Source organism: Epinephelus fuscoguttatus, linkage group LG21, assembly GCF_011397635.1.
Source record: "Epinephelus fuscoguttatus linkage group LG21, E.fuscoguttatus.final_Chr_v1".
In the NCBI taxonomy this organism is placed as follows: Eukaryota; Metazoa; Chordata; class Actinopteri; order Perciformes; family Serranidae; genus Epinephelus; species Epinephelus fuscoguttatus.
This window is the reverse complement of record NC_064772.1, coordinates 25,562,451-25,579,943: the sequence shown is the minus strand read 5'-3', so window position 1 is coordinate 25,579,943 and position 17,493 is coordinate 25,562,451. Positions and strand designations below refer to the sequence as shown.

The following is a 17,493-nucleotide window of genomic DNA, read 5'->3' as shown; positions in this document are numbered from 1 at the left end:
GCATGTATAGGTCCTGTTTGTAAATGTGTGTGTATTCTGGGCCTGTGTGTATGACAATAGAGTGAAACACTTGAATTTCTCCTCGAGGATTAATAAAGTATATCTTCTTTAATCACAATATTTAAATGGAAGAGGTCAGGAGGTTGCAACATGTTGAAAACTTTTGCTCTTTATTTAAGCATAATGTGTAGGAAATGTGCAATGTTGTACAATGACACAATTATTACTTATTTACACAATAATATCACAGTATTATTTATTAATTTAGTATTTTTTTGATCATATAACAGTTATAAGTAACCCTCTTCCTTACTAACTAACTCTCTTTCTTGCTCTCTTACTGAGCATGTGCAGTATGAGTGTCATCACTCTAGCATGTTTCTGATTGGAGGAACATGAGCTGTTGCAACCATCCCATGTTGCAACCATACCCAGTCTCCCCTACACAGTCAAAGGCACAATAAATAGGATAGTGCAAGTGGCTTTTTACTTTCAATATAAAATACAATAATATGTGTGGAAAGTAAAAAAGGAGGTAAACATGTATATTTATAGTAATTTTAGCCTGTAATAGTTAAAGTCTCAAAAATAATTCAGGTCTGGGGTGTTTTTCTATTTTGCAGTCTAATTAAAATAGTTGGAATATCATTGGAAAGTGAGTGAAATGGGGTTAAAGGGGTAGTTTGGATTTTTTGAGGGGGTTGTTGTTGTTAGATGTCATTTGGCACGCCCCCAGTCTGGAGAAGCAGGCTGGAGTCTGACACGAAGGCTAAGCAATTCAATGTCTTGGATGGGGGTCAGCAACATAACATATTTTAGCCACTAAAAAAAATCAATATCATTTTAAGTGTACACTATATTGAGAGTAATTCCACTGCTTCACCTTGTTATCAGACAGCCCTTTTCGACAGGGAAAGTTGTTATCAGCTTCAGTTCCTCATCTATGCTTGTGTCAAAGACACCAGACTCCAATGACAAAACCAATAATTTTAGCTTGCTGAACCCTGGAGCTGCTGGTCTGCTGCTGCTTTAGTAGTTAGTAGTTTGTGTTATTGTGTGATTTTGGTAAATCCCAACTAACCCTTTTAAATGCCAAAGTCACACAATAACACCAGCAAACAACCTGATGGAGGCAGCAGTAGACCAGCAGCTCCTGTATACAACGTTAAATCACAGTTTTTCTCAATGTAGTCTGGCTTTGAAGAGTGTGCTACATTTTGCTGTTAGATATCACTGCCTGGCATTAAAGGAAAAGCAATTAAATTATTCTCAATAGGGCATATACTTTAAATAATACTGATATTTAAGATGGGACCTTTTTTAGGCAATTACAATGCATTTTGTGACCAACCCCTCCAGAGCAGTAGATTGCTTATAGCTTACATGACAGACTCTGCTTCTCCAAACTGGTCATTTGTCGAGTGACATCTACTGTTAGAGATAAACTGATCGCTTTAACCCATGCTGTAATCAGCTGCCTGTATGAAATCCTCCTGGCCTGTAGGTGGCGGTGTGGACAGTAATTCAAGGGCAGAGGAAAAAAGGAGGAAGATCCTGCGCATGCGCATGTAAAGTATACGTCAGCTCTTCTCTAACCAAGCTGCCTGAAAGCTACGTGGCCCTCATTCTTCTGACTGTCTTCTCGTCTGACACGACCACAGACACAGGTAAGATGACCGCTGTACTATTAAATATTATTTCATTTTTTGTTACATAAAGCCGCCACAGTAACTGGTGTGAGAAGTTTTGTCTTTTATTGGTTTTATTTATTGAATTTCCAGCTAAACTAACGTTACGTCGACGTGATAGCTTTTCTTACGATAACGTTAGCTAGCAAGGAACTAACACAGCTCACTTTAAAACATGTTTTCCGACAATAAGGACACATATATCTTTTTTATCTCTTAACATACGTGTTAATATTTGATGGAAGAATATAACATTTATAGTGTATTAACATTTATAACGTTATGGGAGTCGTGAAAGGTTCAGGCTGCTGAAGTCAACGTCAGCACAGAAAGCAATCAGAGCGTTAGCATTAATGTTATGTCATCCTGTCTGCAGCTCTAACACCATGGATCAGGTAATGCAGTTTGTCGAGCCCAGCCGGCAGTTCGTCAAAGACTCCATCAGGCTCGTAAAGAGATGCACAAAACCCGACAGAAAAGGTAGGTTCATACTTACATCTGGCACAGTGTCTGTTGTGTTGGCAGCAGCGTCAACCTTCAATCCAGCTGCCCAGTATAACCCAGAGCTGCTCGGCCAACACATTCAGGACCTAAAGAGCAATATTATATCACAGTATTACAGTATTTTTTTAATAAATAAGGTCATTTGACTTTTGTTATATATGTTAACATCGATTATTTTGCCTCTTCCAGAATTTCAGAAGATTGCCATGGCCACAGCGATTGGGTTTGCCATCATGGGTTTCATTGGTTTCTTTGTTAAACTCATTCACATCCCCATCAACAACATCATTGTGTAAGTAGCACTATCACACAAAAATTAACTTAAGTTAATTGTATCATACAGGTATTTTTACTGTAAATGGGTTAAGGAAATGTGTCAATATTGTTAATGACATCATTTAAGAGGAACATTGAACAGCTGATCCTAAAGAAAGGGGTTTGTCTTGATTAGATTTTGTTTGTATCCCTGCTGTCCAGGGAAGTGCCCTCTAAACATTTTATCTCAGTGTCTCAGTTATCTCTGTGACACTCTCAATTTAAATATAACATGCTTTGTGTTTTTGAAGTACTTGTAGTCCAGCACTGATCTGAAAATGAAACTTTAAATCATTTAAATGCCACTTATTTACCAGAGCTGTAAGAGGATCATGTCATTTAGTGAGATGATCCCAAAACATTAGTATTTATTCAGCCTTGAATTGTGTATATTATAATACCCCAGCACTAATGTTTAACGTCAATTTCAGTTGTATTTATAAAGCCTGATATCACAGATCAGTTTGCCTCAAGGGGCTTTACAGCATACGACATCCATCTGTCTTTAGGACTCTCACACTGGATAAGGAAATACTCCCCCCCAAAAAAACCTTTAATGTGGGAAAAACAGTAGAAACCTCAGGAAGAGCAATTGAGGAGGGATCCCTCTTCCAGGACAGACAGATGTGCGATAGATGTCATACAGAACAGATCAGCATGATAAATGTACAGAGATCCATATGACAAATGATATATTAAGAGAGAGACAGAGACAAAATTGATATATGACAGCATATGTATGTGACAATAATAATCATATGTGTATAAAAACAGTAGAAGTATGACTAATAATAACAGCAGTCAGGTAGGACCACAGCAGCAGCACAACCACGACCCGTTATTTGAGGGAACCTGCGAGACAGTGGAGCACAAAGGCTCTGGAGAAATTTTATAGAACAAACTACAGTTAATTTTAGTTATGTTATAGTTGTCACCAAAGGTTACATGATGTCGACAAGTGTCTTACTGTCCAATTTCTAGCATAAATGACAAGAAAGCACAGTAACTTCATAAAGACCAAATTCTATTCATCTCTATCTCATCTCTAGATTAGCATTAACTCATTTAAAGAACAAAAGTTATTTACCACATTACTTAATAGGCAATGATACGGTAATTTCTCTTTGGTTATACGTTACACAGTTAAAGGACCAGTGTGTAGGGTGTAGAGTGATCTATCAGTAGAAGTGTAATATAATATTCAGAAAAATTTTTTTTCATGAGTTTATAATCACTTGAAACTAAGAATCGTCGTGTTGTTGTTAGCAGGTCTCCTTGCATGTCCATGTTTCTACAGTAGCCCAGAACGAACAAACTGAACACATTATCGAGAGGGCTTTTCGTGTTTTTATGTCGCCCAAAGGCCACCACAGGTTCCTCTATACACTTGTAAAGACAGGGTTGAAGGGAGGGGTATTCAATTAGTTTAAGTCCTCACTGCTAGATGCCACTAAATTCCCACACACTGGTCCTTTAAGTACTGTAACTACGTTAAAGATGAAGGAGGAAAAAAGTCCATCACACCAATAGCATTAATTGTTTTATTTTTGTGCACAGTAGGATATAACATTTAAATACCATTCGTTTAGGTTGGCATCCTAAGAGTCAGAATATACAGTATCCTGAAGTGCAGAGGTTGAGTTGTCTGTTTTTGGAGGAAAATGTGGCACAATTCTGTATCTATGTGGTGCATTGTATTTTGGAGAGTGTCTTTCTTAAGCAGCGATGACTTGCTTTGCTTGGTCATAGAAGTAAAAAAAAAATGTTTATATACCATTTTGCTTTCTCCGATCACTAACAGTGCCTCTCTTGTTTTTCCATCCAGTGGTGGTTAAATCCTAGTCAAGAACAAACGACTTCAATACCCGGGGACAGGACACGGCAGCAATATTGGATTGGTGTGATTGGGGGCTGAAGGGATGACATTTTTACATTCTGTGCACGACATTTATATTTCAATGTGTAAATAAAACAAATGGAAACCCACAGACTGATTTCTCCTGTCTATTCAGGTAGCCATGCTTCAACTACAGCTTGTGATGTATACAACTTTTCTAACTTTCAGAAACACAGTACTGCTGTCATCAAAAGGCACGTAGAATTTGCAACTTTCCATAGTACTTAATATGTATTATATTAATATGGTAGCTGTTCAGCAGAAAGTGGAATGTGAGCACTGATATCAAAGGCACATATTCTTGGCTGTGATACAAAGCAGATGTGTGCACACTTTTTTTTAGGAGGAGGATGTACTTTAGGTATAGTGATTGCTCTTTTAAATTTTGTGAGCTGCTGTCATTTCAGTGTGTTTAAATGAAGGGAACAAGATGCTGGTATGGAATAAGGCTTGGATTTTGGTTGTATATGGTGCATATTCATATAAACTTTGAATTTAACCCTGCACAGTGAAAAAGTGAATCCAAGTGTTGCATAAAATCCGATGCAAGTGTTGAAAGAATGCAGTAAATGGCCTTGACAAAGATGGCCGCTATGGTACAACAACTAAAAAAAAAAAAAAAAAAAGATCAGCTCTTAGTTAATTTGGAATTTTCGTATATATTCCAACAGAGCTGACCGCGTCTCGTTCATTATATATCACACCACACTTCAGTGAGATTTTTGGCCACGTGTGATAATACTGTCTGCATTTTCCTTCTTTTACATCACGCTGTATAAAACATATAAAACTAGTGACTTTGCCGTAGCTCAGCTGTAGAAAAGTATACTCATGTTCTGATTATTCAAATACTGCCTGAGAAGAAGAATCTCTGACATGTCACTCCCCATCCTTTCTGATGCCCATGCTCCAGAGCAGAGGCTGGTCTGTTGTCACGGTTACAGGCTTCCTGGGGTTTCCAGGGGCAACAGGTTCGTAGGTGTTGGAGGTGCTCACCAGCTTCCCAAACTGCAGGACCTGGTTATCTGGACAGAGAAGACATGCACATGATTAAATGCAGCAGCAGTAATAATGGGTGCCTGCTGAATGATGTCGCACTTAATGGCTACTTTAAATAGTCTGATTAAATTATTCAACGCGTAAAAGTGGATAATTGGTTTTCAGTGTGACTGTTTATAATAGTGCACGCTGCCTTCTGTACGTTGTTATTCGATCATTAATAATGCAGCAGCGTGTCAAGGCCTTGTTAAAGAGGACGAGGTCCCGAGCAGTCGTGTCCCCGCGTGACCCCAAAGCAGGGGTGGTCCATATGACTTTGCTTTATGTCTGAGCAAAGAAATTCAGGACTAGCGAAGCAGCCCAAGGCCAAGCAGTTCATCGCCAAAACCACACATTCACAAAGGCTATTATGCTGAGGCCACTGAGCATACACCCACTTTACGGTTACTGAAGTGCTAACAAGTCCTCTCAGAGAGAATCCTTCAGCTGCCACTAACAGGAAAGGTGACCACTGAGGTGTGTGAGTCACGTAAGGTCTTTTGTTTGGCATTTAGCACTCAGCGTGTGAGGAAGAACTCCTCAAGGATACAGCCTTTATGATGGCGAGGTTTTGAATGAGAATTTCGATCCAGGTAGAATTTGTTGATGCACTTGTTAACCACATTATGAGCACAGAAATATTAAATATCCAGTCACTTTCAAGATCTGAAACCACATAAGCAGTTGGTAGGATACATGCTTTAATTTCACACACACATTTTTCCACGTGCTCTTTCTATCTGTCTCCAAAGAAACATAATTGGCACATTTTCAGTCTGACAAATTCAATAATTTACTTTCTATAAAGCTGAATTTGACTGTGTGAATGCTCCACAAGCTGAACTCAACCATTCAGACCTGAAAGGACAACTAGCCAACACTGACATCAAGTGGTCTAACCAGGAAACTTAGCATTATCTGCACTGAAGGGGCATCTACTACCAGTGTGATACAGTCAACGGTCATGAGAGCTTTGACCCTGACCATTCTTTGTAACATATAAGCTGCTGGACATGAACTCTAAATAACATCACACATTAATGGCTGTGACTCTGCAGTAAATATTAGACATGACCCAGTGTGTTGTGAAGAATGTAGTCATGCAAAATAATGCATCTTTAAGGAGAATAACAAAACCACTGACCATGCCTCAACAGGCCCCGAATGGCAGAAATAGAAATTTGCGTGTCACTTTTCCCATTAACAGTTACATTTATTCACGCAACATTTGCTCTGAGGAAGCTGAGCTGACAAACACCCTGAGAGTGGAGCTGTTGGATCGTGTCTAATGGGAAAAGGGCGAACTCACCTCCGGAGATATACACCTGGGGCTCTCTATTATTCATTCGTTATTATCTGTCGCTATGTTTTTACAATCTCGCGGCAAATTAAATAGTAAAACATTCCTACCCCACAGGTCAGAAAAATTTGGGTTTTATTGTGTTTGGGGATTTTTTTTGGTAATACCTCACAGAGAACACTAAAAGGTTTTTTTTTTTTAGCTCTAATTCAAAGGTGGTGTTTTTGTTTTTTGTGTGTGGAAAGCTTTGACCTGTTTATGTTTCAGCCCCGCCATAAACCAAGACACACAATAGCTTTTTTATTTTTAGAGTCTGAAGCAGTCCATTACTCAGCTCTCTTACCTCTGGCTGCCATAAGCATTGACTCTACTTCTTTAGCCATCTTTATCTGGTACTGTTAATGGCACAAACCACAACTATAGGTGGTCCAGATGCGGTTTTGTCTCTATCATCAACCATCTCTGCCCCATTAATAACTCTATTTTATTCCTATAAAAGGGACCAACCTTGTTATCTGCTTTGGAGGAGTGATCTTAAAGGCCAATTTGTAACTTCTCACACATTCAAACAGCATCACAGATAAAAGAGCATGCATTTACTGCCATGTTTGTTGCTGTACAGTCAAGATCAGCTAGGCAACATTATTCAGTAAAGTCACATCTATTATTTATGGTATGATTTATATGGATCCCCATTAGTCACTACCAAGGTAGCAGCTACACTTCCTGGGGTCCACACAAGCAAACATTACATCATAGTGTGAAACAAATATATAAATAAAAAACCCAAGGCAGAAAAAAACAAAACAAAATACAACAAGAGGAAATCTACAAAAAATTAATCAAAAAACAAAACAAAAAAACAATAAAATAATAAAAATAAAATAAAAATATGACAATAATAATAATAATAATCTTATCCTCTATTTTAAATCAGCTGCACTTATTACATGTGTAATATCTGATGGCAAACCATTCCATAATTTCATTCCTCCGAACATTACAGAATATTGCAGTTGTTTTTGAAACAGGAAGTGAAAAACAACCTCTTGCAGCGTGCCTAGTATTAATTTTATGGTCATTACTGCTATAAAAAAATTATAGTAAAGGATATTTAGGGTTTTAGACAATAAAATAAATCTCAAAAAAACAGAGCAGAGAAATAACCATCTATGGATATAATATCATATACTAAGAATATCAATGATGTTTTACAGTACAACATACTTAAAGGGACATTGTGTAACATTTTCAGTTGTTTATTGGCAAAAATTGATGTCTACATTCATAAATATGTCATCATCGGTGTATTATTACCTCCACCAACAATCTGACTTATTCTCGTAAAAGGAGAATTTTGGATTTGTTTATACATTGTGCAGGTAAGTCGTCTGGGAGGTTCCATAACGTTTCGCCATCTTAAGAATACCTCCGCTAGCAAGGGACATACAGCACCGCCTTCGGCCTTTTTGTTGAGAGCCAGGCCAGCACTGCGTGACTGAGGAGCAGAAGGAGAGGAGCAGAAGGCGCTTCACTACTACCCTTGCAAATTTGAAACAAAGTCCCACTCTTTGAGCATAATGCAGGATTGTGCATAATATGCAGCATCACGGGAGACGGAATCCTCATCGCCAACGCGACCGGCAAATTAAAAAAAACAGGGCGAATATCGGGGTAGCCTTTCCCAGGTGGAAAGAGCTGCTGTAGGAGAAAGGTAATGAAATCACAGGACAGTGCCGCTGTCAGCAGCGCAGTGATGCGAGGAGAGGGATGAAGTGTGTGAGGTTGAGCCACTTGTCAGTTGTCAAAAGACAAGACGTGATTGGTTTGTTTCAATTTACATCCACCCCAACAGTCCTATGTTGTAAACACAGCCAGCATGGTGAGGAGGGGGTTTGTCAACTCGCGTCCTGTGTGTCTGTGTAGGAGCCTGAATGAATACTCCATGGAGCATCGGATAAAATGGTTTCATCAATGTTATGATAGCTTTTTGGTACACAGCAGCTGCTGTTGTTGCAATGCACGTTTGAAACAGTGAGGCGCTGGAGTGCGCTATCAGTTTGAATGCAATATATGATTTCAGCATTAGATGGGAGAAATTCCTACACACTGTGGCTTTAAAGGAAACTCTTCACCAGTAAACTGATCATGTGTATATCATGTGGTCACTGTGTGTTACCTTGAATGCATGGAGAGACCCTTGTTTTTCTTCTATACCTACATGGTGGATGGAGAATCCAAAAACGGCTAACATAATTCATTAATTTAATTCATAGGTGACTTCATTTAACAACAGCAAAACTCTATCAAAGCATCTGTTTACTAACTCTCGCACAACTAATGCAGCATAATCCAAGTCTCATCTATGCAGTCGTATGCTCGGTGCTTCCCAAGCTGAAGTATTTTCGCTGAAATGCAGGGATTCAAAACACGAACAAACAGTCTCATGCACGGCACAAGCTCAGGCTTCGCTGCTTGTAGGTCTGAAGAGTTTTAAATTGTAATGTTTTAGTGAAAATGCAAGTGGTGTGAGAGTTAACAGATGTTTTGATGTAGTTTTGCTGTTGTTACATGCAGACCCCAATGACTTGAGTTCATCAAGAATGCTCACCTGTTTTGGATTCTCCACTCACCCCGGTGGAATGCGAGAAAAACATGACTTTCATCATTAATTCAAGGTAAAAGACAGAAAGTCACTGATACACAAATGATCATCTTCTGGGTGAAGTACTACAGAACACTGGATGCCAAGGCAACAGTGGTGCATCATTAGTACAAAATATGTTACACTAGTCCAAGTCTTTCGTGGGCTTTGTATATTCTGATAAAATAAAATGAAATTCTGTGTCTTACAAATACAGCTTTTCTCTACATAGAAGTGCAGACTCTATTCTCTTGTGTAGAATAAGGAAACTAATTAATTATACAACCTGATTCAGCAAACGCTACGCCTCAAACATCATACAGTATATTTCACACTATTAACCCAAACCAACGCCAGATAATTGCATTGTTTCAACATCCTCCAGAAGAGACAAAATATAAAGAGTCTTAAAAAAAAAAAAGAATTTATGAATATGCAAGAATAGTTTTGGTGCAATCACTTCACGCAAAGGCGAAAGTGAACACAAAGGAACAAAGACAGGAGAGAATGAAGCGAATCGTTTGTCCACAGGCGCCTGCATACACATCAAACAGGGACAAAAAAAATACTCTGCTTCAAAGACTGCCACACAAGCATGATATTAGACCAGCTTGACTCAGAACGAGGAGGAAAATAAGCTGTATGTGAAGTTAGGGTGCTTAATAATTGAGTGAACCCAGAGCCACAGTCACCACGCGGTGTGTGTATGAGAATAATGTCTGACTGTGTTAAAGTGCCGGCCTGAAGTTTTCACTCTGCGGGGTAATGTGTTTCCACCGGGTTCATACCGGCAGAGCCACGAGGGCTGCCAAAGAGCTGCAAAAATACAGACAAGTAAAGGCAGATATTGTAGTATTTTGTGTTATGTGTGAGGGAGTGGGTTTACTTTTATAGCTATCTTTGGGAGGATCAAAAAGTCCTCGTAGGTAAATGTCATGTTAAACAGATTTCTGTGTGGATTCTCTTCAAGCCACGAAACCCTATTTTCTCAATCACGTTCTTATTATGAGCAATATGCTCCTGTACACATGCAATGTTCTGCCAAAGTTTTTGCGTAACAGATTTCTTTCTCTGCTCACTGGTTTGAACTTTATGATAAAACTTGTATTCCTGAAATTTTAACTTTGCTTATTCAGTCAAATCAATGTTGAAGAGACATTTTAGTGGCTTTAAAGAAGTATTTCATTGCTGGAAAGATGTTCTTTTCATAGAACTATTCTGTCTATGCAGTCGAACGATGTCATTACTTTGGAATTGGTGCTACACAACCAGGGAAAACAGAAAAAGGGCTGTGGCATTTGCTTTTGCTCAAAGAAGCCATTGAAGGCAAAGATGACAGCAATCGACAAATACGAGGAGTACCAGGAGAGGGTGTGGCTGACTGGGTGCACACAGCTGTCTACCGTGCTGTTGCTGGCTCCTCTCCCCTTATGATTTATTAATTAAGTTAATTTATATCTGCTGTTTTTATTTCACTCAGGTTATTGTATGTACCCACTTAATTTTATGCTGCAAGAGTCAAGTTCCCCCAGTCATCCCCCAAGGGTCTAATAAAGCCTAGCCTAGATTTTCACCGCGATTTTGATGTCGCAGAGGATCTTGAGAGCCACCTTGGGTCGGAGGTGAGTAGGCAGATAGTCTGCCACGACAAGTCCTCGTGTGTGAACAAGCTTATGAGCAAGTCGCCCGCTCCTCTGCAACTGGGACTGGATAGCTGGCATACTAGAAAACTGGAGAAGGCTGACACGACTGACAAAGAGCATCAGCCAATGAGAGGCGGGATACGTCCCATGTCAGCACGCAGGAGGACGGAAGAAATTTGAGGAGGACAAGCCGCAGGGCTGCCAGGTCCGCTTATTAGCTGCGACTTTGGACTTGTTTTTTTGTAAAGTCGCTTACAAATATTGGTAGTCACGGGTTGCGGTTATTTGAGCTTGTTTCTAAAGTAGAGGTGCTTATTTGGGCTTGCTCTCTAAACGCCACCTTTCTCTATATATATCTATCTATTGCTTCTTTTGGGCTTGTTTCCATAGCCCTGGTTGCATGTTTCTCTCCCAAGATCTAGCAACACTGACAAGCCGGCAAGCAACAACAACAATGGCGGCGTCCACAGGATCACGGGGAGCGCGTTGTGTTTGGACCCAGGCCCTGCAGGCAGATCTGATTCAACACTGGGAAGAATATCCATGCCTTTACGATGCGTCGTCTCCAAGTTTGGTGACATCACTGCATTATCTGGGGCTCTGTCGGCAAAGGCTCAGTGGAGAAATCTTGTGATGTGCACACACAGGTCGTAACGCAGTTGGCGGGACTCCCGATGACAGAAGCACACGTCGCCAGGTATGAACACTCAAAAGATTCCGATAGTCTTTGCGACGGGCTAGGCTTAATGGAAAGATAGGTCTCTACAGGTAGAAAACCTAGAACTGCAAGAATGCACTGCAGCACACTGGACACATAAATGCACTTGCTGGGCATTGACATACTGCAAGTTTGTCCATTTTGGCACAGGAAACAATATGGTATCAAGCAGTTGTGAATTAAAGTTTAACAGTAACGTAAAATATGTTTGTGAAAATGTTTTAGGCAAGAAATTAACAGCACGAGTACGTTATTAATCACTAACAGACATATTGCGTGAAACAGTCCAGCTTCATCTTTTCTTCATCTCCCCTTTCACAGGGCATTTACCTTTCGCTAATTAGGATCACCTCACACGTGCTTTCAACTTACAAGGACATTGGCATTCATCATTATAAGAACACGGGCATGATCAACTCAGCCGTTTAAGACCTTGTCATGAGTCTGACACAGACTTTTCTTGGGACCTCTCTTGAGAACAAACTAAAGAAAAACCATGGGACAATATTGGTGAAAGAAACCCATTGCATGCCCATGAATTTGAACCCATGAGACGACACTGGATTAAATACCGACATGACTGTATAAAGGATATTACTACATGGGCTTGGGAACACTTTGGAAAACCATTGACAGTAGAAACAGTTCGTCACCGCATCTACAAATGCAAGTTAAGACCCTACCATGCAAGGTGAAAGTCATATATCAACAATATCTAGAAATGCCACCAATGGACTGAATCAAAAGCCCTTTTCAAATAGGAATTGTGTAAATTTGCAGGAAAGCCCAATCAGTCTTCTTTCAGCATTGGCAGTATAAAAACAAAATCGGGGAGTGCGGCAAAATGCCGCCTGCTTACTTTTGTTTATACAGAATGCACCTTTTTCAGGGTAATGGGGGGCGTGAGCAAGTAACAAAACGTGTAGCTCAGCGTGTGACGTAAACAGTGACGTACTCCGAGGGACGCCGCGGCTGGTCAGTCGTTCAGCGATTCTCTCATAAGTTGGCCCATTCTTCACCATGCCCGTCATCTGATGGGGCCTCTTTGTTTGCGAGGGCAAGGAGGGCGCGCAATTCTTTGTCTCCCCAGTTGCTCATTTTTACAGTGTCTTTCAGGTTTGCATTTCCCTCTTGCTACTAGCTGCTCATTCCTGCTTTCAGCTGTCTCGTGTTAGTAGTGGCGTCATCAACAGCCCCTCCCATTGCAGAAGGCCGCCTTGGTCAGTTTACACTAAAAAGGTTTCCGCCAATATGACTAGTGTATGAGGCGGAAAATTGGGCACCTCGGATCCACTCGCCAATCCGGCTCTGTGTGTCTAAACGCTCGCAGCTTGCTGGCAAAACGGCCCAACATTCACCAAAAATCTGGCAGAGTAAAAGGGGCTACGGTGGATACGGTGGTACATAGAGGTTTTGGAGCAACATATGCCCCATCCAGTCTTTTCAGGTCATCACTAGTTATTCCAGCAAGACAATTAGACACAGGCCTCATAGTAAAAGAGTGCAGGTACTGGACTGGCCTGGCTGCAGTCCAGACCTGTCTTCCACCGAAAATGTGAGGGACATTATGAAGCACAAAATACAATAACAGTGACCCCAGACTGTTGAGCAACTGAAGTCGTATATTGAGCAAGAACAGGAAAGATATTTACTTTCAAAACTAACAATTAGTGTCCTCAGTTCCCAAAGGCTTACTGAGTGTTGTTGAAAGAAAAGGTGATGTAACACAGTGGTAAGTTTACCAGTTTGAACATTCAACATAATGTCTTTGTGCTGTGTTCAAGTGAATGTTAGTCGCAGGATTTGCAAATCATTGCACTGTGTTGTTATTTACGTTACACACAATTTCCTAACTTTTTTGATATCAGGGTTAAAGCTACAACTCGCTTCTTTAAAGACACCAATTCACCAGTGTGCCAAAAATATTAGGTTCCTCTTCAGGCTCCCAGAGCTCCAGCTATATTTTAATATGATTTCTACCTCAGCACCCTGTGATTATACTACAGTCAGAGAGGAGAGAACATGTCAAAAAAATAAGGATATTTTCAGGTGTAAAAAGTGATGGCTGGTGCAAGCAACCAAACTACCACCAGAGGCAGCAGAGCACTACAACAGGAAGCATTAGGAGTCGACTGCATGGCATAGTGGCACCTACATTTACAAACACACATTATCTCTTCTGGCTGTCTGTTACACACACACATCCATTTACAAACATGCACACACACGCTTAGAGGGGCACACACACACACACACACACACACACACACACACACACACACACACACACACACACACACATATGCGTGTGCAAACTCTTTACCACACAAAAGGCTTTCAGATGGCTTCATTAGTAATCCCCTCCTCAAAGCTGATACCGATCAATAACGGCCCCCGCTGCAGAGGGGACCGAAATGAGCGTCGCACCCTCCAGTGATAACAATGGAGATGTTTGCTGCCTGTAATTGCATTTCCAGCGCCACAGCCGAAAGGGCCCGTCAGCTGTAAGTAGACCGTATTTACACAACAAATTACCCAGGAGAGAGGGTGGGCGAGGAGAGGAGAGACTCACAGGCACTCACACTGCAGTGGGCAGGTAGAGAGGGGAATTATGGGTGTTAGGGGCCATTTTTGAAAGGGAGACAAGACTCTCGCTGCTCTATTTTTGCCTCTCAATGTTTTTTTGTAAACAGGTTCTCAAAAGACGTGTTAAAAGGTGCCCCATGAAGCATTTTTAAGCAGCGAAACATTACTGTCAAATTATCTGTGATATATCAGTGCGTCCACTGTAATCACAAACAGGGCCACGGTCAAGGAAACTGGGTCAATATAAAACTGCCATTTCTGTTAATGTTTTTAAAGCACCATATTTTCTGTAAAACCCAATTTATTTATTTTGCAAAGATCGTACTGGTCTGTGAACCTGCTCCACTTTGCTTTACCGTACAGGCTGCACATGTTTCCCGTCCAACTTTTGCTCATCCTCCTGCCAGTATCACTCTGAGCTCAAAGGAAATCACTGTCACTGTGGATTTTTTTGCCATGAATTTCCTGGTCAGTGTGAAGATGAGTCAAAGCTGCCTATCACATTTTTTATGCTAATTTTAGTAACCACTTGTAACGAAGGGTGAAATTGCACATTGACAGGAATACGTGACACATCGCACCTTTAAATAGCACTGAGCTAGTCAGCGTGATCCCAAGTACTCCAACACAAACAGGCAGATCATTCTCCCTTCCCATTATATCTGAATGCGTTTAGCGTGAAACACGTGTCCCCCTTTTAACGCGACTTGTCATCGAGAGGCAAATTGAACTCATTCAGTCAGATCCTCCACTCCTTTAGACCAGCGTGCTATCAAATTTCATCACGCTTCGCAGTTCGAGAGAGAAAATCATTTTCTATAAATCATGTTTGTTCAATACTGAGCTGTCCAATTACTAAAATGAGGTGAATGTATGACTGTGTTTTGCACCAATTCTGCTGTTCTCTTGCTACCTTCAGAAAAACACTGTGCATCATTGCAATAAATTGACTGCGGGAATCCATACTTGCTCAAGGTAAGACAAGAGAGTAATAAGAGAAATATAACAGAGATATTTAATAGAGCCAAATGTAATCGACGGCCTGTTTCGCCTTGGATCCACCAAACTTGTGGGAGAATATACTCTATTTATTATAAGAATATTCATCTTTCAAAACCCTGAATGAATTATAAGCTCACAGTTGTCTGTGGTTTTGCAATGGATGAGGCAAAGACTTCAGTTAATGCACAATTTACAATATTCAGACAAGTTATTTCCAACTTCACAGAGCACAAGGAAACATTTGTACTGGGTTTACTAGCTGAACCACTCAGATGCAAAACTACACGAGAGCCTCTTCGAGTTTTGTTTGCATAGTTCATTTAAATCCTTTGGAGTGTGAGCAATGATCACACTCCAAGAAAACACTAAAACTTAAGTGATATATAAAGTGTACAAGCACTTACAAATTCAGTTGTGGTTATAAACTAAAACCAACAATTAAAGGAGATTTTGAATATCACTGCTCTGAAAAATATGGCTGCTTATCAAGAAACCACGCACTGTGCATATTATATCAGCCTGTAATTTCAATACACTGTCCTTCATCTTCCCCACCTGACAGTCTCCGTATATTTAAGGCTATTTATTGGCCATGACATGAGCCAAGGCGTGCACCAGCAGTGTTAGCACCATCTGCTGTGCAATGATAGCCGCTTCCATTAAATGTTTATGATGGCGCTGCTGGGTTCGGCTAAGAGTGTGAGGTGACAAACACTGCTCTGGCTTAAGTTGACCTTCAGATAAGAAACTCGTCCCTGCTGGGAATGTGGTATCAGTCAGTCTGGAGACAAAGTGCAAACAGGCAGGAGAGGGAATTATATATTTTTATATATGTCTTTTTCTTGATGAAGGGGTCGAGATTAATTGATAGACTTGATGCGTTTGTTGCTATCAGTATACTTTCATAAACAGGTCTCAGCTAATGCACGTTTGGTCCAAAATGCATTAATGTGTGCACTCCTCCTCTGCCTCCTTGCTTGTCTGCAGCTCCACTGGGGGTACTAGCAGCAGTTCACATCAGGCTGCTCTTCATTCCCCCTCTGCCCCCGTGTGTGATGTGCACAGCGCCAGAAATCTACAGATCCATAAATAAAACCATAAAACAGCAGTTTTCCCTCCCGCTGCCACACTGCACCGCTACAGAATACATACACTTTTCATTTCCCCTCTCTAGGACCTTGGTGAGTGGGAGCATAGGAGGAGAGAGGGAGGAAATGAGAGGGAAGAGAGTTAGGAGAGGGAAAGGAGGGGAAGAAGGGCAGAGGGTGGCGGCGTCATTATGTAAAAAGGTGTAGCAGAGGAAGAGAGGAGAGAGAGGGATATGAGAGGAAAAGCAAGACAGAGATAAAGGGAGAATAGATTAATTTCTTTAGACTGAATCCCCGAAAAAACAGAAACACTAGGCGAGACTGCGGACGGGAAAACATCGTCAGGGAAAGAAAAGAGATATGAGAAGAATAGGAGAAGGTCAGGGTGCGTGTTTGCATCTCGACAAACAGAAGTAAAAAGGAGAGATCTTACAGTAGAGATGTCTGCCTCTGGCAGGGACACTGGGTAAGACCTCACTGAACCAGGTTTGTCAGACACATCTATCTGTTCGACTACAAGATAAAGTACATTGCTTTACCTTTGAAAACAGTCCTTTTCCAGTATTCAGAACGCCTCCTGAATACTGAAATCTCAGGCTGCACACGCTGCTAAAGGCTCAGGCTGCGAAACTTTAAAGGTCCTGTTAAAATATTCTTAGATGTACAGTTTCTAAATCTATATCAACATGTTTTCCTCTGCTGTGTTAGAAGTACAGAATGGGATCCAAATGTCTCATCTGTTTTTCTTATATATATGATGTGTGTTATTGCACAGTTTGACGAGACATCACAGCACAAAGCCTCACTTAAAACACAAGGAAAATCCCTGCTGCTTCAGTCAATAAAGAACGCATTAGCAAAGTATTCGCCGAGTATGATTCCCTGTAAAGCAAAGAGTCCAGTGGGGAGTCTGTCTGCAACTATTTTCAGTTTTAGGAAAGTGAAGCGCTTGAAGTCCTTCTACGATGTTACCACATATACTTGTAGATATTCTATCAGTGAGTATTGACTAATCAGGCTACATGCTGCTCATACTGCATGCCTAAATCATCAGAGTACTGTGTACCTGT

General features: G+C 40.7%; 2 protein-coding genes across 5 annotated transcripts in view; one reads left to right on the top strand and one right to left on the bottom strand.

Moving 5' to 3' along the window:
• The first annotated feature begins 1,528 nt into the window (after positions 1 to 1,528).
• sec61g (SEC61 translocon subunit gamma) lies at positions 1,529 to 4,495 on the top strand. The gene is made up of 4 exons (XM_049564991.1): positions 1,529 to 1,667; positions 2,065 to 2,168; positions 2,382 to 2,484; positions 4,333 to 4,495. Exons 2-4 carry the CDS (start codon positions 2,075 to 2,077, stop codon positions 4,340 to 4,342), a joined length of 207 nt encoding a protein of 68 aa, XP_049420948.1. The 5' UTR covers positions 1,529 to 1,667; positions 2,065 to 2,074; the 3' UTR covers positions 4,343 to 4,495.
• Positions 4,496 to 4,748: 253 nt separating this feature from the next.
• Positions 4,749 to 17,493, bottom strand: part of tpk1 (thiamin pyrophosphokinase 1) — a 102,460-nt gene continuing 89,715 nt past the window's right edge. For all 4 annotated transcript variants that reach the window (XM_049564989.1, XM_049564988.1, XM_049564990.1 and 1 more), the window contains one exon: positions 4,749 to 5,429. In XM_049564989.1, coding sequence (XP_049420946.1) covers positions 5,284 to 5,429 — 146 coding nt within the window. In that variant the 3' untranslated portion in view covers positions 4,749 to 5,283. The remainder of the gene's footprint in view (positions 5,430 to 17,493) is intronic.